This window comes from Mytilus galloprovincialis, chromosome 5 (assembly GCF_965363235.1).
Source record: "Mytilus galloprovincialis chromosome 5, xbMytGall1.hap1.1, whole genome shotgun sequence".
Taxonomy (NCBI): domain Eukaryota; kingdom Metazoa; phylum Mollusca; class Bivalvia; order Mytilida; family Mytilidae; genus Mytilus; species Mytilus galloprovincialis.
In genome coordinates this window covers 68,207,282-68,233,231 of record NC_134842.1, presented here as the reverse complement: position 1 = coordinate 68,233,231, position 25,950 = coordinate 68,207,282, and the positions used below count along the sequence as shown (strand labels likewise).

At 31.6% G+C, this 25,950-nt stretch overlaps 1 protein-coding gene and 1 long non-coding RNA gene across 2 annotated transcripts in view; one reads left to right on the top strand and one right to left on the bottom strand.

Moving 5' to 3' along the window:
• Positions 1-17,220, top strand: part of LOC143076295 (uncharacterized) — a 33,932-nt gene extending 16,712 nt beyond the window's left edge. Inside the window, exons 2-4 of the mRNA XM_076252026.1 lie at positions 8,242-8,280; positions 14,353-14,547; positions 16,457-17,220. Coding sequence (XP_076108141.1) covers positions 8,242-8,280; positions 14,353-14,547; positions 16,457-17,058 — 836 coding nt within the window. The 3' untranslated portion in view covers positions 17,059-17,220. The remainder of the gene's footprint in view (positions 1-8,241; positions 8,281-14,352; positions 14,548-16,456) is intronic.
• Positions 17,221-19,271: 2,051 nt separating this feature from the next.
• Positions 19,272-25,603, bottom strand: LOC143076297 (uncharacterized). Its single transcript, XR_012978601.1, has 4 exons — positions 25,419-25,603; positions 24,622-24,699; positions 21,647-21,813; positions 19,272-19,570 (listed from the first exon to the last, which is right to left on the bottom strand). It is a non-coding gene; the product is annotated as an uncharacterized LOC143076297 (long non-coding RNA).
• Between the last annotated feature and the right edge of the window lie 347 nt (positions 25,604-25,950).

Sequence of the window (25,950 nt, the reverse complement as noted above, 5' to 3'; positions counted from 1 at the left end):
ATTTAAACAAAATACGAGTCTAAATTGATATCAGTTAAACACGAAATTACATAAAGGTTGCATATGAAATTCATTCAATATTTATCAGACCAGAGAAAACGTATTCAGTATATATAACACTTCTATTTATATCTCACTCATATTCATTTGGACTAATGACATCTGTATTCGCAAAGTTCGAATTTATCAGGTAAACGTAATACCTATAAGTTTATTTGGCGTTCCATAAAAAATTTTGATAGTTCACCTATGTTTGCGTTCCATATATATATGTTTATTCTATTTATATCTCATACAGATACAATTTTATAAACATTGAATCTTGAAATAAATCGTGTATATTGCTGATTAACAAAGCAAAGGGTCGTGTATTAACAATATTTATTTAAATATTGAATTTTAGCAATTCATATATATGCATCATAATCATTTAAATGCGTACACGATTTACCAACTGTTGATCGGGACTATAAATACACATATTATTTTTTCCGGCATTTGATGCTTCTCCTCGCACGAGAAAATCCACAATTCTTTTTCTTAATCTAGCCAATGGCTGTTGCTGTATCTCGGCCACATCAAAAGGCAACCAATCAGAATGCATGTTTGATACATTATAATTTCAAGATGGCGTGGATATCACTCGAAAATCAGTTGATCTGGGTCTCAAAATTCTTGCATATTGCAATATGATTTAAAAACGCTTCAGTGAAACAGATCATAAAACAGATTATGGGAAGAGTTATCTTTCTTAGGTGTTGGGTACCCCCTTAAGCAAATAATTTAAGGTGAGCGATTCAGGCTCTTGAGAGCCTCTTGTTTGACATTTTTGGCCATTTTTGATATTATTATTTCAAAAATCTTCTTCTCTGAAACAACTTTTCAAAATCAAATGAAACTTGGTAAGGTTGTACATTAGGGTATCCTGCAAAAAGTTTATGCTTGGATTTTTGATTTGTCGAAAAACATGTCCGCCATTAATAAAAATAGAACATAGGGGTCAAAATGCTGTTTTTGCTATTTTTTCCTGAATAATAGAAGAAAATGAAGATGAAAGCTACTTTGAAAGGTAAACATGGTATCCTGAGTTGAATGGTGATGGTGAAAATTTGTTTTGGGCATCCATTTTCCCGCCAATTTTCACAATTGCTCGGATTTGAATGATATTTGGTTAATATAGTAAACATGGTATCCTGAGTTGGAAGGTGATGATGAAGTGGCCATTTTTTAAATGGCTGCCATTTTCCGGCCAATGTTTACACTTGCTCAGATTTCAACAATATTTGTTTTTTAAAGTAAACATGGTAAACATGATATCCTTAGTTGAATGCTGATGATGAGAATGTTGAATAACCATGATTAAACTTCTTAATATGTTTTAGCTCAATTTACAACAAACATTAATATATTAATTTAGTTTAAAGGTCATTTTTTACCAGGTGAGCGATTCAGGCTCTTGAGAGCCTCTTGTTTAATATTAGTGTAAAAACATGTAGTAAGTTGCATTTCACATCACATGGAATGTATTTCACATCACATGTAATGTCATATGCATAAAAAACAATTTGCATATACATATAAGATTTAATTAACAAATGATAAGTGTAAATTATTTTAAATTTTTACTTGTTTTAAAATTTGTGACCTAATATTAATCAGCTTTTGTATAATATACTTTATTTGCAATCATTCAAATATAATAGCTGCACTATTTCAGTAACCTGAACGATTAAATTTTATAAATCTATAAGGAATTTTTTTTTTATTTGTCAAAAGTTATCATCTTTTTCTGCAAATGATTTTAAAAAATGCAATTTTTAATTTTGAGTTCATTTTTTCTCAAACTTCTTTTTTTTACACCTTTAATATCAAACTCCGATCTGAGTGAGAAGTTAAAGTTTCACATATTTTTTTAAATTCAATGATTTTTAAAAGAGTTCATGATTAATTTATGAACTTTTTGATATCATAAACTGACTTTATTCAGAAAATGATTATGACAAAGTTAAGGAAATTACTTTAATCTTTTTATTTGTTGTTGAAAATTATCATATCAGTCAATGTTTACAGTAGAAAATTGAGAATGAGTCCCATCCATGTTGTTTTGTTGTTGAAAATCATAAAATTTGTTAAAAAAAGGGGGGGAATGTAAAAAAAAAAAGAATTAAAAGCCAACAAATAATGTGATAAAGATATAACATTACCAATATGGATTTATTTATATTATATCACATCACGTAGCCGGTAGTGTGCTTAAAACATGACAATAATCAAAGTTTTGATTTTGACAAAGATTGTACTGTCAACAAAGGGAGATTACTCGTAATTTACCTATCGGGAACGCTTCGTCAGAAATTTGACACATCGAAGTGGCACATTTCCGTCTCCCGAAATTCGAAGTGGCACAAATTTGATATGATGTAGTCCAAGTCATGCCTCAATACATATTTTAAATTCAGCATAGGTTTTGGAGAAGTTAAGAAAGAAATTTTTGTTTTAATTTTCAAATCACAGCGGTTTTCGATGACCACCTCAAGTTTGAAGACGTAATATGAGAATTTAAAGTAGTTTATTACAAAAATGAGGTGATAGAAATATTATTAGCTCACCTTTCCTAAAAGGAAACGTGAGCTTTTGCCATCACTTGGCGTCGGTCGTCGTCCGTCGTCGTCGTAAACTATTTCAAAGATCTTCTCCTCAGAAACTACTGAACCAATTACAACCAAACTTTAGCTGAATGATCCTTAGGGTATTTAAAATAAAGTTTGTGTTTTATTTTCCATTTTGTCAAAAAACATGGCCGCCATGGCTAAAAATAGAACATAGGGGTAAAATGCAGTTTTGGGCTTATATCTCAAAAACTAAAGCATTTAGAGCAAATCTGACATGGGGGTAAAAATGTTCATTAGGTCAAGATCTATCAGCCCTGAAATTTTCAGATGAATCAAACAACCCATTGTTGGGTTGCTGCCACTTAATTGGTAATTTTAAGGAAATTTTGCAGTTTTTGGTCATTATCTTAAATATTATTATAGATAAAGAAAAACTGTAAACAGCAAAAATGATCAGCAAAGTAAAATCTACAAATAAGTTAATATGACCAAAATTGTCAATTGACCCCTTAAGGAGTTATTGTCCTTTAATGTCAATTTTTCACAATTTGTTCATCATATTTGCTAACTTAAAAAATCTTCTCCTCTGAAACTACTCAACCAAATTCAACCAAACTTCAACTGAATGATCAGTAGGGTATATAAGTTTGTGTTTTATTTTTTATTTCGTCAAAAAGCATGGCCGTCATGGCTAAAAATAGAACACAGGGTAAAATGCAGTTTTTGGCTTATATCTCAAAAACTCCAGCATTTAGAGCAAATAAGACAAGAAGTTAAAGTATTAATTAGGTCAAGGTCTACCTGTCCTGAAATTTTTAGCGGAATTGGGTAACTGGTTTTTCAGTTATTGCCCCTGAATTGATGATTTTAAAGAAATTTTGCAGTTTTTGGTTATTATCTTAAATATTATTATAGATACAGATAAACTGTAAACAGCAAAAATGTTAAGCAAAGTAAGATCTACAAATAAGTCAATATGACCAAAATTGTCAATTGACCCATTAAGGAGTAATTGCTCTTTAAAGACATTTTTCGGAATTTGTTCATCATGTTGACTTACTTTAACCCTTTAGCCCCCAATCCCGCCTGTAGTCGTGATGGCAACAGTCATTCAGTTATGGTCAATATGGCCCTCCATAATTTATCAGGAAATGACCCTGCTGAACTGTGTTGATGGCAGGGTGTTCAATCTTGTAATTCATAGTCCATTAACTGTTTTCAGATGTGTTGTTAAAAAAATATGACAACTTTAATGCCCTCCTAGGAGTCAAAAATCGGAAAACTGTAAAAAGTAGCCAAAATCAGGTGGGGGTGGGTGTCTTTTGATGACCACCCAGTGAATGGTATTGGCCACAGGTATTAACTATTACCCTTAATACATGCATGGGTAGTTGAGGAACACAAAGAGGTAGCAAATAGCCCCAACAAAGCTGTTCTGTAAAAATTAGGGCACTGTTTAGTCAGAAATGTGTAAAAATTGACATTTTGGCAGACCTGGCTTGTCAATAATGATTCCCCAGCAAGACAATCAAGTCAAATTTACTTCCAATCAGCATGGATGGTTAGCAGTTACTACAAGGTAATAGTTGAATGACCAAAAAACACATTTGTGTCCATGTTCACCTCTCAAGGTCATTTCAAAATCGGAAAATAGGCTGAGAATTACCATTTTTCAGCTGGGGTGGCTTCAATACAGCCAGAAAATATACCAACTCCCACCCCCTCCCTCCCATGCCGTCCGCCCCCAAAACTCAATACTTAGTTTTACAGATCAGCATCAGTTGCAGCATCAGGGTTCAACTTATTTGCATATAATTTGCATAAGTTTGCAAATTTTTGAAAATGCTTGATTTTCCAAAAATCTCTCGGGGTCGAATGAGTTATTATAAAAAATAAAATTTTCCGATTTATAACCTTAAAAGTGTGTTTTGGGCAGTTTTACACCCCAAAACACTCATAAACGGCCACAGCAGTGAAATTAAAAAAAAATTGATAAAATAATTAACCCTTTAGCCCCCAATCCTGCCTGAAGTCGTGATGGCAACAGTCATTCAGTTATGGTCAATATGGCCCTCCATACTTTATCAGGGAATGACCCTGCTGAACTGTGTTGATGGCAGGGTGTTCAATCTTGTAATTAATAGTCCATTTACTGTTTTCAGATGTGTTGTTAAAAAAATATGACAACTTTAATGCCCTCCTAGGAGTCAAAAATCGGAAAACTGTAAAAAGTAGCCAAAATCAGGTGGGGGTGGGTGTCTTTTGATGACCACCCAGTGAATGGTATTGGCCACAGGTATTAACTATTACCCTTAATACATGTATGGGTAGTTGAGGAACACAAAGAGGTAGCAAATAGCCCCAACAAAGCTGTTCTGTAAAAATTAGGGCACTGTTTAGTCAGAAATGTGTAAAAATTGACATTTTGGCAGACCTGGCTTGTCAATAATGATTCCCCAGCAAGACAATCAAGTCAAATTTACTTCCAATCAGCATGGATGGTTAGCAGTTACTACAAGGTAATAGTTGAATGACCAAAAAACACATTTGTGTCCATGTTCACCTCTCAAGGTCATTTCAAAATCGGAAAATAGGCTGAGAATTACCATTTTTCAGCTGGGGTGGCTTCAATACAGCCAGAAAATATACCAACTCCCACCCCCTCCCTCCCATGCCGTCCGCCCCCAAAACTCAATACTTAGTTTTACAGATCAGCATCAGTTGCAGCATCAGGGTTCAACTAATTTGCATATAATTTGCATAAGTTTGCAAATTTTTGAAATTGCTTGATTTTCCAAAAATCTCTTGGGGTCGAATGAGTTAAAAAATCTTCTCCTTTGAAACTGCTGTATCAATTTCAGCCAAACTTAGGCTGAATGAGTTTCAGAGTATCAGTATAAATTTTATATTTTATTTCCTTGTATGTCAAGAAACATAGCTCCTATGGCTAAAATAGAACAAAGGAGAAAATGAAATTTTTTTTTTTGCTTTTGAAGAAAATAGGACGATTCGAAAAACATTTAAATAAATTGAAAAGCCAAAATAATCATTGATGAAAGATTTAAGCAAAAAAAATAAGGTGAGCGATTCAGGCTCTTGAGAGCCTCTTGTTATTTATCACATTTCATTGCATATATGTTCTAGTTACTAAATCCAGCTGGAATAGGCAAAAAATTGAAACATATTTTTTTTAGATCATTTTGTTGAATGCCAATGCACACAAAAATCATTAGAACACACATATAATTACATAGCTGTTTTCTCCAATTTAAACTCATTAATTAAATGTGTTTTTATTCCCAAAAGATAACAGCAACATAAATCTTCATAATCTTGCCTTGAAAATGATTTAAAAATGTACTTCTCTTGAAATAAATATTTTTTTAGCATTTTCTAAGACTTAAAATTCTCATGTTGCTTCTATAAGTTTTTATACTGCTAAAAAATTGAAATCCAGATAAAGTAAAAATGTATTTTTTTTAAAAGTATGAATCAGGAATGTTTAACTGCAAAAATTTTGTCAATCGGTCAAATAGTAATAGAATATTTGATATTTACAATAGAGTCTTGTTTTAGCAACATTTGTTGCACTCCTGACACAAGTATTACACTACACTTAAGTAGGCAATAAGCAACTATTGATTGTTCTATTTGCAAAATGCAATTATTTGAAAGTAGAAATAGCATTTTTCTTCGATTTCCATTTCATAGGTTATCATTTTTGTACAAAATGTATGGGCAGTTTAAAAATAAAATGGTACTGGCAGGGTAGCTGCACTTTCAGTGCCCTACAACAAAGCCTTTTGAATATTTTTTAATTGGTATGTTTCAAAATATGTGTTAAGGTATGAAGTTTAATTGTGCAAAATATTTTGTGAATATCTTTGAAAATAAAAAAGTTTTTGATAAAATAGATGCTAAAATTGTCAGGAGTGCAACACTGATTTGTGACACTTTTAAAAATCAAAAATTTTTAAATAGCCAGCAAAATGTCAATTTTTAATATGCACTGTTAAATGTTATTTTGTCAATATCTTGCATATATTGGCCTTGTTTAGATGTATATGATTAAGTATTGCAATGATGGTTTCATGTAGATTTTTTAGTTGAAATTAAATGGTGCCTTGTCAGGAGTCAAGGATCTTGATTAAAAAATTAATACTGGATTATTTCTATTTTTCCTAACAGCAAATACTAACTCAAACAAACCTACATAAAAAATACCCCAAATGAATCCAGGAAGTAATGATTATTCAATGATTGCAATATGCATATAGGCCCTGTGAATTGTCAGGAGTGCAACATTTGATGTTTTTTTAAAGTTTCACAGTTCTACAGATTTTATAATAATATCTTGTGTCATTTTATTTTTAGCTCACCTTTCCTAAAAGGAAATGTGAGCTTTTGCCATTACTTGGCGTCCGTCGTCGTCGTCGTAAACTATTTCAAAGATCTTCTTCTCTGAAACTACTGAACCAATTACAACCAAACTTTAGCTGAATGATCCTTAGGGTATCTAGAATAAAGTTTGTGTTTTATTTTCCATTTTCTCAAAAAACATGGCCGCCATGGCTAAAAATAGAACATGGGGGTAAAATGCAGTTTTTGGCTTATATCTCAAAAACTAAATCATTTAGAGCAAATCTGACATGGGGTAAAAATGTTCATTAGGTCAAGATCTATCAGCCCTGAAATTTTAAGACAAAAAAATATCGGTTGTCTGTCGTTGTCTGTTTGTCATAAACTATTTCAAAGATTTTCTCCTGAAACTAATGGGCCAATTACTCCCAAACATGGCCCCCATAGCTATAAATAGGACATGGTGTTCAAATGCAGATTTTGGCCAATACATGTATCTCAAAGCTAAAGCATTTAGAGCAAATCTGACATGATGTAAAAATGTTCAATAGGTCAAGATTTATCATCCCTGAAATTTTCAGACCAATTGGACAATCCATTATTGGATTGCTGCCACTGAAGAGGGAATTTTAAGGAAATTTTGCTGTTTTTGTTGTAGGTTATTATCTTGAATATTATAATCAGAAATGGGTCTGATTTATACTTTCAATGTACTTGATTAGATTACAATTACTTTGTCAATTTGACAATTAAATTAAATTTACGATTACACCATTTCTTAAAGTATTTGATTATTTACAATTATAGTATTTTGTAGAGGACGATGTGAGTTTAAATAGACCTAAACATTAATATTGAGCGAAGCCGCAGGCGGAGGTTCAATATTAAATGTTTAGGTCTATTGAAACTCATAGCGGCCGATATAAAAGACTGTACATGTTTTATTAGATAATAATAGTAAAAGCAAGTCAATATGACTTTTAGTCAAATTGATTGTGACGTCAAACATATTGCAATGGAAGGTAAAAGTGAAAGCAAGTCAATATAAGGGGTTTAATCAAACAATATCAAAATTTACAGAATGTCATGTGACAACATTTCATCCAATGAATTTAATTAATTAAAATCATTATGTAATAAAATTAATGATTACATTGGCAAAGTAATCATGATTACATCTGATTACAATGAATTTCTAAATAACCTATTTTGAATGATGTTTATAAATAAAGGTTAGAAGCACATATTACAGACTTTATATTCATTACAGGGTGCACTCTCTGGAAGATACATGTAGATAAAGTCATCAGTAAGTTGTTAAAAGAAGTCAAAATATAAGCATTAAAATCATTGAATTTTACATGTCCTTATAAAATATACCAACATTCGTTATTTTTAATGACATTAATTTGTCACAATTTTTGTTTGTGCTAATCAGATAAATTTTCACAAGTCCAGTGTATCTTTTATCACATTGCCCTGAGGGACAGCTGTATGTACACACAATTGGTAATTAGTCCCCTACCAACTAAGTTGAAGGGGACTTTAGGTTTGCACTCTGTCTGTCTGTCGTACCGTCTGTCCGGCAAATCTGGCTTTCAACACTTTTTTGTCATGCTTGAAGATATTGCTTTGATATAAATTTGGTATATAGTATATTCATGACAAGTTACAGATCAAGTTCTAATTTTGTTCGGGTCGGATGATTTTTTGCAGAGTTATGGCCCTTGGACTTAGAAAAATCACATAAGTAATCTGTTTTCCGCACTTTGTTTTGTCATGCTTTAAGGAATTGACTTCATATTTGCCATATAGTTTAACCATAACAAGTTATTGATCAAGTTTGAATTTTGTTCAAGTCTGATGATTTTTTGCAGAGTAATGGTCCTGGACTTAGAAAATTCACTCAAATAATTAGTTTTCCACATTTTGTTTTTAAATGCTTTAAGATATTGACTTGAAATTTTGCATATGGTTAAACCCTAGTAAGTTACAGATCTTGTGTGAATTGTGTTCCGGTCTGATGATTTTTTTGCAGAGTTATGGTCCTTGGACTTAAAAAATTCATGCAGAAATACATTTTCCACTATTTTTTTGTCGTAATTAAAGATTTCGATTTGATATTTTGTTTATAGTTTTACCATCATTTTTAATATTTTTTCTAATCTGATGATATTTGGCAGTTATTGTGATCCTTAGACCTAGAAAAATCACACAATTAATCAATTTTCTGCATTTTTTTTTAGTCGTGCTTGACTTCCAATATATATATTTATTTGAAATTTGGCATACAATGTATATAGTTTTAACATGACAATTTATACATCAAGTTCAAATTTTATTTTTGGGAACAACGAATTTTAACTGGTAGGGGACTAATTGTATTGCCATGCAATTCTCTCAGAATGCTGGATACTATCCATGCTGGTCTGTGTCCACACTTGTTGAAATAAAAACAGACCTTAATTAGTTTCCTATTTGTTAATTCAGGGTTAAATCAAATATACAGATTTGCATCCTACGGTGTCTTCCCTCTATTCCCACTTTTTACAAATCAGTATTCCTTCTATTCCCACATGCAAATAACAATAGATGTTTTTATAACATTTAAGGTTAATTAAAATTAACCTGAGATTTACCTGTATTTTTGCAATATATTATATACATTTTTAGCTCTCCTTTCCTAAAAGGAAATGTGAGCTTTTGCCATCACTTGGCTTCCTCCGTCGTCGTCGTCGTCCGTCCGTCTGTCCGTCCAGTGTAAACTAGTTAAAAGATCTTCTCCTCTGAAACTACTGAACCAATTCCAACCAAACTGCAGCTGAATGATCCTTGGGGTATCTAGATTAAAGTTTGTGTTTTATTTACTGTTTCGTCAAAAAACATGGCCGCCATGGCTAAAAATAGAACATAGGGGTAAAATGCAGTTTTTTGGTTATATCTCAAAAACTAAAGCATTTAGAGCAAATCTGACAGGAGGTAAAGTTGTTCAATAGGTCAAGATCTATCAGCCCTGAAATTTTTAGACGAATCGAACAACCCATTGTGGGGTTGCTGCCAATTAATTGATAATTTTAAGCAAATTTTGCAGTTTTTGGTTATTTTGTTGAATATCATTATAGATAAAGATAAACTGTAATTAGCAAAAATAAAAATGTTCAGCAAAGTAAGATCTACAAATAAGTTATTTATAATAACCAAAATTGTAAATTGACCCCTTAAGGAGTTATTGGCCTTTAAAGACAATTTTACACAATTTGTTCATCATATTTGTTCACTTTCAAAAATTTTCTTCTCTGAAACTACTGAACGAATAGCAGGTAAAAAGACATGGCCGCCATGGCTAAAAATAGAACATAGGTTAAAATGCAGTTTTTTGCTTGTATTTCAAAAACTAAACATGTCTGTCAGTCAGTTTTTACATGACCTCAACCTCATTTCATGGATCAGTGAACAAGGTTAAGTTTAGAGGGTTTAGTCCATATCTCAAAAACTATAAGCAATAGGTCTTCTATGTTTGGTGTGTGGAATGATTGTAAGCTGTACATGTCCAGCTGGCAGGTGTCATCTGACCTTAACCTCATTTTCATGGTTCAGTGGTCAAAGTTAAATTTTTGTGCTTTGGTCTTTTAAGCAGATACTATTAGTATTCAGTCAATTATATTTAGTGTATGGAATGATTGTAAGGTGTACATTTCCAACTGACAGGTGTCATCTGACCTTAACCTCATTTTGATGGTTCAGTGGTCAAAGTTAATTTTTAGCTCACCTTTCCTAAAAGGAAATGTGAGATTTTGCCATCACTTGGCGTCCGTTTGCGTCCGTCGTCGTCGTAAACTATTTCAAAGATCTTCTTCTCTGAAACTACTGAACCAATTTCAACCAAACTTTAGCTGAATGATCCTTAGGGTATCTAGAATAAAGTTTGTGTTTTATTTTCCATTTCGTCAAAAAACATGGCCGCTATGGCTAAAAATAGAACATAGGGGTAAAATGCAGTTTTTAGAGCAAATCTGATTAGGTGAATTTGTTCATCAGTTCAAGATCTATATATTGTTGGGTTGCTGCCACTTAATAGGTAATTTTAAGGAAATTTTACAGTTTTTGGTCATTATCTTGAATATTATTATAGATACAGAGAAACTGTAAACAGCAAAAATGTTCAGCAAAGTAAGATCTACAAATAAGTCAATAATACCAAATTTGTCAATTGACCTCTTAAGGAGTTATTGTCCTTTAATGACAATTTTACACAATTTGTTCATCATATTTGCTAACTTTTAAAAATCTTCTCCTCTGAATCTACTGAACCAATTTCAACAAAACTTAAGGTGAATGATCATTAGGGTGTCTAGAATAAAGTTGGTGTTTTATTTTCTGTTTCCTTAAAAAAGATGGCTGTCATGGCTAAAAGTAGAACATTGGGTAAAATGCAGTTTTTTGCTTATATCTCAAAAACTAAAGCATTTAGAGCAAATCTGACTTAGGTGAATTTGTTCATTAGTTCAAGATCTATCAGCCCTGAAATTTTCAGAGGAATCAAACAACCCATTGTTGGGTTGCTGCCACTTAATTGGTAATTTTAAGGAAATTTTGCAGTTTTTGGTCATTATCTTGAATATTATTATAGATAAAGAGAAACTGTTTACAGCAAAACTGTTCAGCAAAGTAAGATCTACAAATAAGTCAATAATACCAAAATTGTCATTGACCTTTTAAGGAGTTATTGCCCTTTGAATATATTTTACTCAATTTGTTTACTTGTTAGCTTACTTTAAAAAATCCTCTCCCTTGAAACTGCTGAATAAATTTCAGCCAAACTCAGGCTGAATGAGTTTCAGAGTATCTAGTATAAATTTTATATTTATTTCCTTGTACATCAAGAAACATAGCCTGTATGGCTAAAATAGAATATAGGGGTAAAATGCATTTTTTTGCTTTTGAAGAAGATATTACCAGATTCAAGAATATTTATTTATATTGAAAAGCCAAAATAATCATTGATGAAAGATTTAAGCAAATAATTTAAGGTGAGCGATTCAGGCTCTTGAGAGCCTCTTGTTTGTGTTTTGGTCTATTTCTCATATACTATTGGCATCCAGTCAATTATATTTGGTGTATGGAATGTTTGTAACTGTAAACTGTGCATGTCTGTCTGGCAATAATCATCTGACCTTGACCTCATTTTTAGCTCACCTTTCCTAAAAGGACATGTGAGCCTTTGCTATCACTTGGCGTCCGTCGTCGTCATCCGTCGTCGTCATCAACTATTTCAAAGATCATCTCCTCTGAAACTACTGAACCAATTACAACCAAATTTAAGCTGAATGATCCTTAGGGTATCTAGAATAAAGTTTGTGTTTTATTTTCCATTTCATCAAAAAAAATGGCCAGCATGGCTAAAAATAGAACATAGGGGTAAAATGCAGTTTTTGGCTTATATCTCAAAAACTAAAGCATTTAGAGCAAATCTGACATGGGTTGAAAATGTTCATTATGTCAAGATCTATCAGCAACGAGCATGTGTTGATTGTGCCAGGAATCCCTATCCCACAACATAGAATTTCACTTTTAAGAGACACTTTTACCATTTTTAATTAGTTTATTGAACATTGAGATATTTTCGATATTCCCGGACTACTCTGACATGATTGTTAAATATAGTTACATCTAAAGCCACAAAAAATACAATTGCTCTCAGTGATCAGTAATGATGTAGTCAGAGAAGGCATGACTTCGATCATCCGCTAGAAGGCACAACGCAATTTTCATAAATTCTGACTCAATCTGCCAAGGGTGAAGAGGAGGGGCACCGGATCGTAATCCTTGGCTAGCGAAGATGGATGACTGTCAGCAGGGGGACATTGTTTAACATAGGACTCTATGGGTAAAACATACAAATGTTCAAATAAGCTTATCAAAGCCAGGTGAGCGATCCAGGCTCTCATGAGCCTATAGTTTCATTTGCATTTGAAGCATTTGCATTTGCATTTCAATTTCTTTTGATTTAAAAGCATCAACCCAGAAAATTTTAATTAGTTCCAAAGCATCCTGATCCATAATATCCTCCTCTACCAAATTTGTAACTTTTATGTTTCGAACTTCAAATTTCAACATTGAACATTTAACTTCTTATTCTAAATGTTTGCCTAACGCTAACAATTCAGACTTTTTCAGTGCCACCAGCAATTCCCTATTTGGATTCTCCATAAAGTTCTTTGCAGATAAACTTATAGTCATACTAGTTGTGATATGAAAAAAACTCATGGTTGTGATATGAAAAAACTCATGGTTGTGATATGAAACAATTAATTTAAACTTTGATCACTTTGTTTATTCTAAGTGAAATATTTGTGATCCCAGACAAGCCCCCAATTTCTGCTACATGTATGTGAAGTTTTTATAATAATATACTACAGAAAGACAATCTGATTAATTTCTAATATTTATTTTAAAACGAAACAATTTACAACAAATATTTATCAAGTTATGAATAATGTACATTGTAAGGACTGGCCTGAATATCAAAAGAATGTACTTGAATAATTAATATTCCTTTCTTCCAAGATGCTATATTCCAAGATGTACTTTTATTTTCAATTAAGCTTGTGTTTATAAGTCCAAGAAGTGATATCACTAAATATGTATATATCCAAAAATTTCCAAACATCCAATGATGAATCCTTAGTATCCCAATTAATCCATTACATGAAAGATACAGTAAACTCAGGCCGTCAGCCTTGTATAGGGTTTGAGCGTCATGCATGACCACAACTATTTGTTCATATAAAATTTACTACAAAGTATAAAAAATAAATGATTCACAGGTTTGTCTACAACAAACTTGTATTTATATAAAGTTATTAATAGAATGATGTAACAATAGACTGAGTTTTCTATAGAATATTATTATAAACATACTGAATTTAATATTAGATATAATTTACAAGACAAATACATAACATTATTTACATTTATTGCTCCTTTTTTTTGAAGAAGACTTAAATTGTGAATATTTTGAATAGCTATCACATTTGTTTTCTACCGAAAGCAAAACAATTATGAGTTCCTAGTTTACACCAATTCTTGGTTTAAGACCCTGAAAATATGTTTACCTGCGTCTGAAAGTGTACTCTTTGTGGGCATCTTGAAAAGCCATTTCCTGTTGTTATTTTAGTCATAAGGGAAAACCAATTAACTTCAGGGGGTTTAATGATTGCTCCCTTAGGTGATTACTTCTGAGATATCTTTTAAAATATTATAGAATATGACAAGATTGTACAATAACTAGCATTCAGCTGATTCATTTGCAATATTAATTTTAGAAAGAACTGTGTGATGCATACTAATGTACACTGAAATTCATTTCTTTTATTTTCAGCTGCTGAAAAGGCTTTTGCAGAGGAAGACCGGAAGTTGACAGAGGCAGAATGGGCAGTTGTTTTAGCTCATCACCTGTTTTCAAAACTGTCTGTTTCATCATATTATCTTATTGACAAGGGGTACAGCAAATATGCAAGATGTCCATGTGGTTGTTACGGAATTTTAACCGGGGACTATGGGGACACAAGCATAGGTATTGGAGATTATTCTAGTAACCGTATATTTTATTTAGAGTTAAGTGATACATTTACATGTACTATGTAATACCTCAATAATATTTTTTTTAAAAATGCGTTTGTATATTGCTATCATATTGTGGTCGGAAGACATATTGGTTTCTTGACAATAACTTTAGTTTAGTGAATGGATCCCTATGAAATTTAACCAAAAGGTTCAATACCACAGAAGGAAGGTTGTGATTGCTTTTGGAGGTGATGGTTCCAACTGTTTATAGCAATAAGGGGCCCAAATCAAACATTTTTCTAGTTTTTGGACAATAACTTGTGAAATAATTGTTTGAATGCTCTGAAATTTTACCACAAAGTTCAATATTTTTTTCGTATCCAGCTAACTCGGCAGAGCACATTTTTAAAGCAGTGCATTTATGTCATGGTGTAACTAACATTTTGTTAACCCGATGTTGATTACCTGATATAGAGTGCACACATGTTTCATTGTTTTTTTTTCATCTGTGACTTCTGTTGCAGAAAGTGAGCCTATATGGATAATGAGGCAGCAGCTTTAGCTTATTACCTAAGAAATTTCAGAAGGTAGACAACCTTGTTGCTTCATGTGTAGAACTATTAGTCAGAAAGTAGTATAATTATTTGAGACAAAATGGTTCCTGTGCATTGCTATTACTTTTGAAATATTTAGAATATTTTTGTATTTTCTGCTACCTGGAGGCTTGTCATGTGCTTATGAAGAAAAGAATTTCTTCTCTTCAACTTTCGAACCCCTTTGCATTTCATTTATGAAACTAATGATGATTCCCCCATATGCTCATTGATATCCTGGTCAAATTTACATCACAATTTTTTTGCTGCATTCATGCACATATATATATTCTTTTTAAACGTGTACTGAAGTTCTTGTTTTTTTTTTCACAAAATATATAGATACATATGTATATGTAAACTGTAAAAAAATGGTTTTATTTCCAAGCCAAGGAATTATACCTTCACCAAATGACAACAAACATTCCTCAAGCAGTTGATGATGTTTCTGCAAGTTAACTTTTTATATGATTTGCTTACTATTTATATGCAATGTTTTGCATTACAACATAATGCTTTTAAAAATGCTACTAGTTAAACAAATAGGAGAATTTAAGGTGTCACAATACAAAGATTTTTTCCCTACAATCACTAACCTTTAAAATGCTGTAACTTTCTTTAGAATGCATAAACATTAATAAAAGAGGTATATATAGATAGATAAAAGATTAATCTTTTAAATGAATGCAATATTTTTATTATGCAATTATTATGTAATTAGTGGCAAATTATCGGTCAGTTCACTTGAATGAATTTAGCTCTGTCATCTCTTTAACTATACTGAAAATTGTAACGTAATCTTAATCAACACATTATGGGCTTCAAAAGGGTGTCTCAAAATGTCCCTATGGTATGCCATTCTCTCATAAATCACTAATTAGTGTAAACATCCTAACCACATAAAAGAAGATAATGTTTGAATATGTGTAAAATTTGTTCTATACATTCTATCTGAAATCTGAGACACCTTTTGTAGATAATGGCCATAGGAACAACATATAACAAAATCAGCCCTCTAGGGATACCTATGCAGAAGCTAATTTCAATTGAAAGTGGAAATTTCATGAAAAATATTTAAGGCACAGTTAACATTATAATTGATTACATAATTGTAGCATACTACTAACATTGCATTAATTTGAGAGAGTAATCTGTTAGCTATCCATAACTACCACATTTATAAATTTTCAAGCAATATTAAGAAAGTTACAGCATTTTAAAACTTGGGAGTTGTTGGAGTTATGAAATCTTTGTATTGTGCTACCTTAAAGGAAGTTAGTATAGGTGGTGTTTGTTATAGATTGCTTTTCAAGTTTTGTTTTACAGGTTGTCCTGAAGTTTGGCATGGTTTTGTTGATCTCATGATGGGCATGATTGGCATAAATATAGCAACCATTGAACCAGATTCACCTGGTGGGTCAGGAAACCGTTCTTCAATAGAAGTAAAAATTGAAAATACAGATTTGAAATCTAATAAGGAGCAAATGATAGCACAGTCCATTGTACTTTCATTTCTGCAACAAAAACTGCATCCTGAGTTTGTAAACCATTTAATTCCAAGCATTGGTATATCAAAAGAGATGTTAGTTATATACTACTATGATTGTAAAAATGATGTACTTATTGAAAGTTCTCAGATGCCTTACATTCAAGATGAAAAACTGTGTATTCCGACCATAGTTGCTTTGTGGTTAGCATTGAATTTCAAGTACTTTTGTTCTGGTATAACCAAGGGCATGAATAACTCCAGTTACAAAGCAGGCTTCTTTGAACAAGTTGATGAAAAATTAAATCTGTATATGAATGTTAATATGCCATGTGGTAAGCACTATTCAAAGGAGGATAATACCTGGACATGGTTAGGAAAGCCAATAGAAGATGAACCTGCAGAAAAAGTCAAAGATATCAATAAGTTAGAACCTTGGTGAAATTTCTCATTTAGACAAAAACTTAATGTACACCATTGATCTTCTTTTTCCTGCCTAATCAACATCTTCTTTACCAATCAAAGAACAATACTTTATTTTGGATCTTCTTCAAGTGTTGTTGTCTATGTCTGCAGTAGTAAATAAAAGTTTCAGGTCAAAAGATTGATGAACATATGTTTTCCTACTTAAGGCACTCTTGCAAAACGAGGATATCTTCAATCAAGATGATTTTTAATGCAACTGCTCACATTTTCCTGTGAAAAAAAATGTGACATAAGTCGCCACTTTGTGTTTAAAGACCCTGACACTTCATTGTTAACAAATCGTAAATGGTAGATGCCATTTGAATGGGTAAAAACCAGAACCTGATTGGCAGGTCTAAAAACAGGAAAGTTATTTTTTTATGCATTTTTAAAACTCTATAAAACTTAAACTAAAAACTGCATATATATATATATATAGCAAAGAAGTGATTTTTATTAACTTTATTGGTATATTTATTTGAAATATGTGATGTTGTATCTAGGCAATATTTTTTAGGGAAAATATTGATTTAAGTTGAAATGATAGAGCATTATTTTGAGTTGGAATTTACTCTTGTCCACTTACTGTATAACTTGAAAACAGCAAGTGATAAACACACCTGGTCTTCAGTTATGATCACAGTACCATTAAACTATTTAAATGAGGGTGAGTCCCCTGGGTAACCCCCCACCACTTGTAATTTGAGAATGTTCTTAATATCTTGTAAATGGTTGTGATCCCCACCCCTATTTAAACCATATATATTCTTGTTTGGGACAATAAAACTTTGGCAAATGAAATATAGCGCGAGTCCCTTGGGTCTTGACTTCTTAAGACTGGAGTTTGATGTGTCTTAAATTTTCATGAAATTAACCGAAATTTGAATTGTAAAGTTAAGTATTAAATTTACAAGCACTTCTTTGTTTCCAAATAAATCTCAAATATCCAAAATGAGCTCGAGATAATGGTTTACTTCGGTACGCTGCCCTCAGTGTATAAGCCTATAATCTTCTTATACAAAAAGCTTATCGACGAACACATGTTCTTCGTGCATAATTCAGTAAAATTAGAGGCGCACTGACTCTTTCGAACTTAAAATCAGCAACAATGTTTAAATAACTCGGGAATACAACACCACATTTGATGATACTATAAATCAAGTAAATATTCAAATTCTTTACTGTTAATCAACTTATTTTCGAGGATACTTTTTTCACGTTTAGTAATTTTCAGTCGACTTCGCGTCGATTCATTTTCACAGTTTACTCATTTTCCCGATGTATTTATTATATGAGAGAATACCCAAGTGCTAAATATTAGTTTGAATTACTTTTTACATTTTGTCTTGTGGGGCCTATTATAGGTGACTGTATACCATATGGGGTTTGCGGATTTTTTAAGTCCGCTCTGTGACATGTATTTCCTTAAATCCACGTCATTCATGTCATTTGGATAGTTGTCTCAATTTCAATCGTACCACATCGCCTTATATTTAATCCATATATCATCCATGAAAGATTTAAAATGTCTAATATTTTAGACAGTGAGACGCCTCAAATAAATATATAACATCAACTTTATATTAAAGCGGAGATCCGTTCTTTATTGCAACCCTGTTTTTTTTATAAATTATACCTCAAAAGATTAGAAACGAAACACAAGGACGAAAAATGAATAACAACTCTATATATTATTGTTATAAATAAACAGAGAAGATCTGGATTGTTCTGTCTTTGTTTTAGTCAGTTCAATTTCCATTCCTTCAAAATTGATTTTTAGTTCATTTTTGCTTTTGCTCCTCTTATCTTTATACATTCTTCATATGATTCAAATAACATGTGCATGCATATTGACAGTTCAAACCGGGTCAATGTCCACCAATTAAACGGTGCATTTGTTTCTACTTTTTTAACGTTTAACAATAACAAACTGCACATAACGTTTACAAAACTTTGGTTAGAAAGAAATGCACTTCTTATTACAATTAAATGTAAACAGAACAATTTAGGAACTTTGCCACACTAGATCAGTGAATCTAATTAGTTATCAAAGGTACCAGGATTATAATTTAGTAAATATGTCAGCGTAACAGATGGACCTCCGGCTGATTTGCATGAAACATTTAACTCAATTACAAAATAAGAAGACTTTGGTGAGGAGAACCGTAATTTGTTAATTCTTATCTGCAGGAGCTATGAATACAACAGAGTATAGTTTTCGTGAGTTACGGTCTTATTTCAATTTCACCACATCGCCCTCATTCCACAGTGTTCAACGTAATATATTTTGTTACATACCAGCGTTAAAGTGAGCAATTTGCCGACCAGGGCCATACAGAATGTATGGATGAACCATTCCAGGTAACTTATCAAACATGCAATTCCGGGAACCAGTATTTTCCGCGTCAACTATTATCATCCAGCCTTTATCGTTTGGACATCCCTCATAGTTCTGATGGATGAAGAAATGGCGGTTGGTGCCATGGTGTCTATATAAACGAAATTAGAAAATAAGAGGAACACACATTTGTCTGTAGAAATATTTTTTTCAAAGAAATTTCTTCCAACTAAGTTTTACCTCGAGATATTTTTTTTAAGCTTTGGTTGCTGTATCTGTGACAGATAACCTACTCCTCTTTGAACTTCTTTAAATTCATATTGTTTCTGCATTTAATAGATAGTTTGAAATATAATATTTAGTCCCATGTTTCTATGTTCTATATTTTCAATTAGTTTCATGGTGGGTTTTTTTTCAGAATATTCACCCATCCATTGTGAAATATTAAAAGGTTGACATTTGCGTCAAGTCGTTAACAGAATTGTACTGCAGTCGTTTCTTGGTGAACCAGTTATCATTTGTTGAACCCCGGCCAGTAAAATAAATAGCTAAACTTTCACCTGAAATGAAGACGATATAATGTCAGTTGGGCAATATTCTATGTTTCTCCAACTATGTATTTGATTGTTTCTTCCGAAAAGTACTTTATTCTTCACATGCCAGATCTCATCATTATTCGTGGAATAGCTTACATGAGTGGTTCAAATCTCATGTGTAAAAAAGTATTTATTGAAATCAAAGGTAAATTAATTGAGATGAGCTAAAGAACTGTATCGCACACTTCGGTAAATGTGTATCTTCAACAATGGACAATCTAAATATAGATGACTAGAATGGAATTATAAACATACATCTCTTTTTTACTGAACTTGTATTTCTAATATGTTTTTCTAGATACAGTGTCTCTATCTTCTTTCTCTAGCGTTTCGGCAAAATTTGATCTACTTGTAGATCATGTCTTGCTTATCATGTTTGCTATTGTAACAATCGTCATTACCAAAATGATTAAAGAGCAATAACTTCAATTAGGAGTCATCAAATTTGGCCTTGTTGAGATATTTATAGATATTGTCTTGCTGATAATGTTTGCTAATTTTTTTTTATTTGCTATTTTAAGTTTCTATCTATCAATTATGGTTTTAAAACTAATTTGCAAACCCCCCAACAAATGTAAAAATCTTAAAAGAGCAATAACTTCAATAAGGAGTCGTCAGACGATTTTGACATTTAAATTATTCAAAGATCTTGACTTCCTAATCATTCAAAGTGTTTATATCTATCTTTTATATTTTGAAAGAAAATGTACAACAATAGAAATGGATGAAAATCGCCATTATGGAGCACTAACTCAAAAATCGTCTTGCAATTTCGGTATTTTGACTTAATTGTACATTTTGTCTGGCTTATCATTTTTCAATTACAATTTTTTCTGTACCTTTTATAGTTTTCAAGATAATAGGCAAAATAAACAAAATTGGTAAAATTCGTCGGTTGAAGGCACTAATTTCTATAAAAAGTCGTCTGACAATTTCAATATATTTTACTTTGTCAGATGTTCTCTGTTTGTAGTGGTTTTGAAACTAATAGACAAAACTTGAATTTAAACCTTTGTTCTAATTTTGGCAATGTTGGTTGGCAAGCGGGGTCATCGAACACTTTTTTAAACAAGATACACCAATGATGATTGTGGTCAAGTTTAGTTTAGATTTTGCTTTGTAATTTCAGAGGAGAAGATTTTTTTAAATGTTTAAAAACGACTGACGACGACTGACGACGGATGTTAAGCGACTGGAAAAGCCATTGGTTTTTTGGGGCCAGTTGAGCTTAAGTTAAACAAAAATGACTAAATAAAACGTTGGACTATATGAACTATCGGAACAGATGAAAAATATCCATATTGGTGATTTGGTACAGGAATTTTCTGAAGAAAAGATTTTATTAAACTAGATAAACCTCTCACTTGTATATGTTGTATGACAGTTGTTTTAGTTCCGTTATATTGTCAAATATTAAGTGAGCAAATGAAACATACATAATTGGTAATTATATATAAACGTGACAATGATAAAGAGGCAACCAAAATTATGTAAACATACATACATACACAAATGACTGAAAGTTTAAAAAAAAAAAACTATACAAATTTCTTATGAGGAAGCCGAATAAAATATTTTTAGTTGACAGTACAAACATTAAAGTAAAACATTGTTTTGTTTTAAAGTCATACTTGATCAATGAGCGATCCATTCCAGTTGTCAATTATTGGACTCCTGAGGTGTCGATTTGTACATTAGTCTTTCATGTGGCATATATCCCCTCCCATGGTTGGCTTTTTCCAAGTGTCTAATGTTGACTGCTCATTTCCATTACATGACACGATTATTTGTTTGAATTCTAAAGAAAACACATTTTAATGCCTGATTAATTGATTGATTTTGTATGCATTCCTAATTGAATTGTTATTTTTAGCTATTTATTCATTTATTGATTCATTCTTTTATACATTCATATTTAATATTTACAATGGTATACATCTAGTAGTTTAGTTCATGTAATGCACATATCAATTTACAATGTACTATTGGTGTTTTTTAGCTTCCATTTTCCTTTTGTTTTGTTTGTACTTTTCATAGTTGTTTACCTCCTTTTTTTATCAGACCTGCAGATGTGTTGTTTTGAACTATATTTCTGTTCATTTTCAAAGTGGATTTCATTTGATTTGTCAACGGTTATCTATCATGAAGCCAAGGCGACAGCTCATCGTTCGACCATCACATGTTAAGAATGGTCTTGAGGTTCCCCTTTTTCTTTTTTAATTGTTACAACTGTTCAAATCTGTAATCCTTTGTATTATCTAACACTTATTTCAGAAAGATCGCAGAACCGTCGTGTAATCACCAGCCCTGGGGCCATTACATTGCAATGTAATGCATTACTTTGTGATTCTTCCATTACAATTGCAATTACAATTACATTTTTTCTCACATGTAATGTATTAAATTACAATAACTTTGTCTGTGTAATGTATTACATTACACATTACTTTTTCAATATAAAAACTAAAAAAAAATCAAAAACAGATTTTTGTAAGAAATTATTAACGGGGTACATGTATATGTACATATATATATATATATATACAGTGTTATAGACATAGACTTCAAATACTGGTGTATTAACATGTCCATTGCTCTTTATTACCATAAGTGTTTCAAATATGCTGTCATTAAGAGAACAATGATCAGGTATGTACACCTTTCCGGCATTTTATAATAAAAAAACTTTCAACAGGAGCTGATGTGGAGGAAATTACTATATACTTCATATAGCTGTATTAGCTAAAGAAAGATGCAGGGAATTTGACTTCAGGTATTCCAGTGGATTGGTTGACATTTCTGCACATGGCTCTGACAAGTAAATGTCAAAATCATGTACTTCACCAAACCTGTGTCTACTCTTTGGTGGAGTACTAGGAGGCATGAAACTGAAAAATTCACTTTTAAGTTTCTTCGGTGGTGAAAAACAAATAGATTATCATATAATTTTGTTTCTATCATTGATCACTTAATCATTAAGACATCAAAAAGGGATTTCAAAGGGATATAATAAATGTGTCATTAAAGGATTACCTTGTTTAATGCCTAAGGGCTCCATGAGGACAAACATAAGTTGAGACGATTTGATTGCAATAGAAACATTTTGATATTAATAAGGTAAAATAACAACACAGACAGGACCCAAACCCCAGTTTGGTGTAAAAATGTTGATTGACATATTCAATTTTTCATTGAAATACATGTATAGAATTATGAAAGTTTCATCTTCATATTTTTTCCATCCATCTATATAGTTTTGTTTAATATTTTTTTAGAATATTTTTCATAGACCACCAGCCACCAAAATATTCCCAATATCTTTTTACACAAAAATCAGAAACCAAGACTAAGACTTGATGATTTTAACAATTTTATATTTCTTACCTTAATATGTGTTTTAACGTTTGGTGCAATTTATTTAATACAGTAATTAACTGTGACAATAATTTTATTCAATACTTTCATTCGTTTTTGTTAATATTTTATTTTTATTTTACAATATTCTTCAATTTCATGTATTTTACAAATTTACAAAAAGTAATGTACAGTAATGGAGGCATTACATTGATTTTAAACTAAAGAAAATGTGCATTACAAATTACTTTGCATTACATAAAGAAAAAGTAATATTACAATGCATTACAATTACAAATTACCATTACCCCAGGCCTGGTAATCACCCATTATAGTAGGCTTGACAATTAATTGTAGTAAATTTAACACAGAGTTTTTAAATATAAACAGACAAAATATGATATGCATTAAACATATACGTTTTTTTAGTGTTAAGGTTCTGATCAGTTCAATCCAATTCGTTTTGAACATCAACTTATATATAAATATTATGGTGTTATCCCTGTGTAACGACGTGTTTTCGGGGGAAAATATCTGTCATAGAGTTGTCGCATGTTTAGACAGGCAGATATATATATGAATTTTAATATGTATCTGGTCGTCTACAATTTACGATAGTACACAAACAAGAACAGTTATAAATGTCTAAAGATGTATATAATGATACTGATATAAGAAAGTTGTATACGAAAAACATAAACATGAGTATACATAAATATGTCGTAATAACATGTAACACTAGCAAATAATGTTAAGTCGGAAACTGCATTATGAACTTAACATGATTTGAAAAGTTTTAACAATAAATTGTTGCTTTTCATACAATTCAGTTTCATCTTGTTATGTGCTGGTAAATAGCGATACTGAATAGTCTGAAAATAGACTGAATCGATCTTAATTTAACACAGACGAATTGTCTGAACAGTACTGAATTCACCGCACAAGATGAGTCTGAAAACAACTGAAAGACTGAAATTGACGTAAACACTTATTTTTCTGTATTTTCTAAGACCCGTTCAGATCAAAACTAACCTACTTGTGTTATACGTGAGATTTTTCGTCAAATTGAACAACTTGTGAAGTTAAAAGTCTTGTCATGATTTATACTATACGGTGCTATACACGAATGAAGCAATTTAAATAGAAGTGTTTGCACAAAAACTGATTTTCCGTTAATAGAATAATCTTTTATTAAGTTGCCGTTAAAGGTTTGCCCCCAAACAAATGATTTATATAATTTGTAGTTTCAAACCTTTTTTCTCTGCTTTTGTTGATAATAATTGCGTCTTGTCATTAATTTCATCTACATGTTTCCTTTCCAAAGCGAGAACTAAAAATAAACTTTACATTTACCAAAAGAATGTTATAACGAAGTGAAGAAATGTTTTTTTGTCTTTTTTCTATTCATGTCCTTGTTGTATTTAATTATCCCTCTTAATCATGTCTTTTGAAGTATTTTTTTCAGACTTCATTTAATCCAACCATTTAGCGACCCATTAGATTTTTCTGGTGTGAGGAATATGGTAAACTCTATTCATTTGGATGTGAGTGATGTATGAATACACAACCACAAACACATTTGGTCTGAATATTGACATTATTTCTGTTGTGTCCTACAAGAGTAGTTTTGTAGCTATCTGCACGTTGCAGTGTCGTTGCAGCAACTCTGTCATGAGGTCGTTTGCCGTGATTACGAACAATCTACTTTCATATCAATTTTTGTAGAGAAGTTTCGTCTCATGTATAGTATATAAAATTAACCACCAAAATGATCTTATTACATGCATTTCGATTTTTATATAAAAGCCAGGGTTTGTGCAAAAAAGCATCAACACCTAGCATAGCCTTCTTATGTGAAGTTTGAATACGAAATCTTATTTGATATTTAAATAAAATCTTACCGTAATATTGATAAATTCATACGTTTGAAGTGGAAGTTTGAGAATTTTTCCACAAAGACTAAACTATCGGTGGTTACATTAGAATGTTGAACAGGTCAGACATATGTAAAGTATATTAGTTATAATTACTCATAATATAGCGCCCAACCTTTTTCATTTGACTTGAGTAGTTGATTTTCTACTTTTCTTGTTTCAGCACTGAATTGATTTTCTACGTCAGTAAGTTTTATTGTCCCTGCAATTTGTTGATTTTCTATTTCGGTTAGTTTCTCTCTCTCTGCTTTTGTAGATAATGATTGATTCAACTCTTTAATTTGGTCCTCTTTACTTTCAGCTACAATCTTCAAAACATGGAGCTCCTTTTCTATTATGAAAGTTGCAAATCATGCTTCATTTTAACGACATCAATTTGAAAGAGTTGAAAAATTACAACATCGAGTTGATAGATATAAAGCAAATGTAGAGATAGAACAAAGAGACAGCAATCCGAAGACCAAAATATCAATTCAGATATGATGTTTTTCTTTCAACTGTATACAGGTAAATAGTTAGTAAATAAGTGCAAATAACACTTGCTAAAACTCCTTTATCCTAATTGCGTGTCTAGATATACGATATACTTTTAAGTGAATGACCAAACAAAATCACATGATACGAATTGCATGCCAGAGATGAGATGA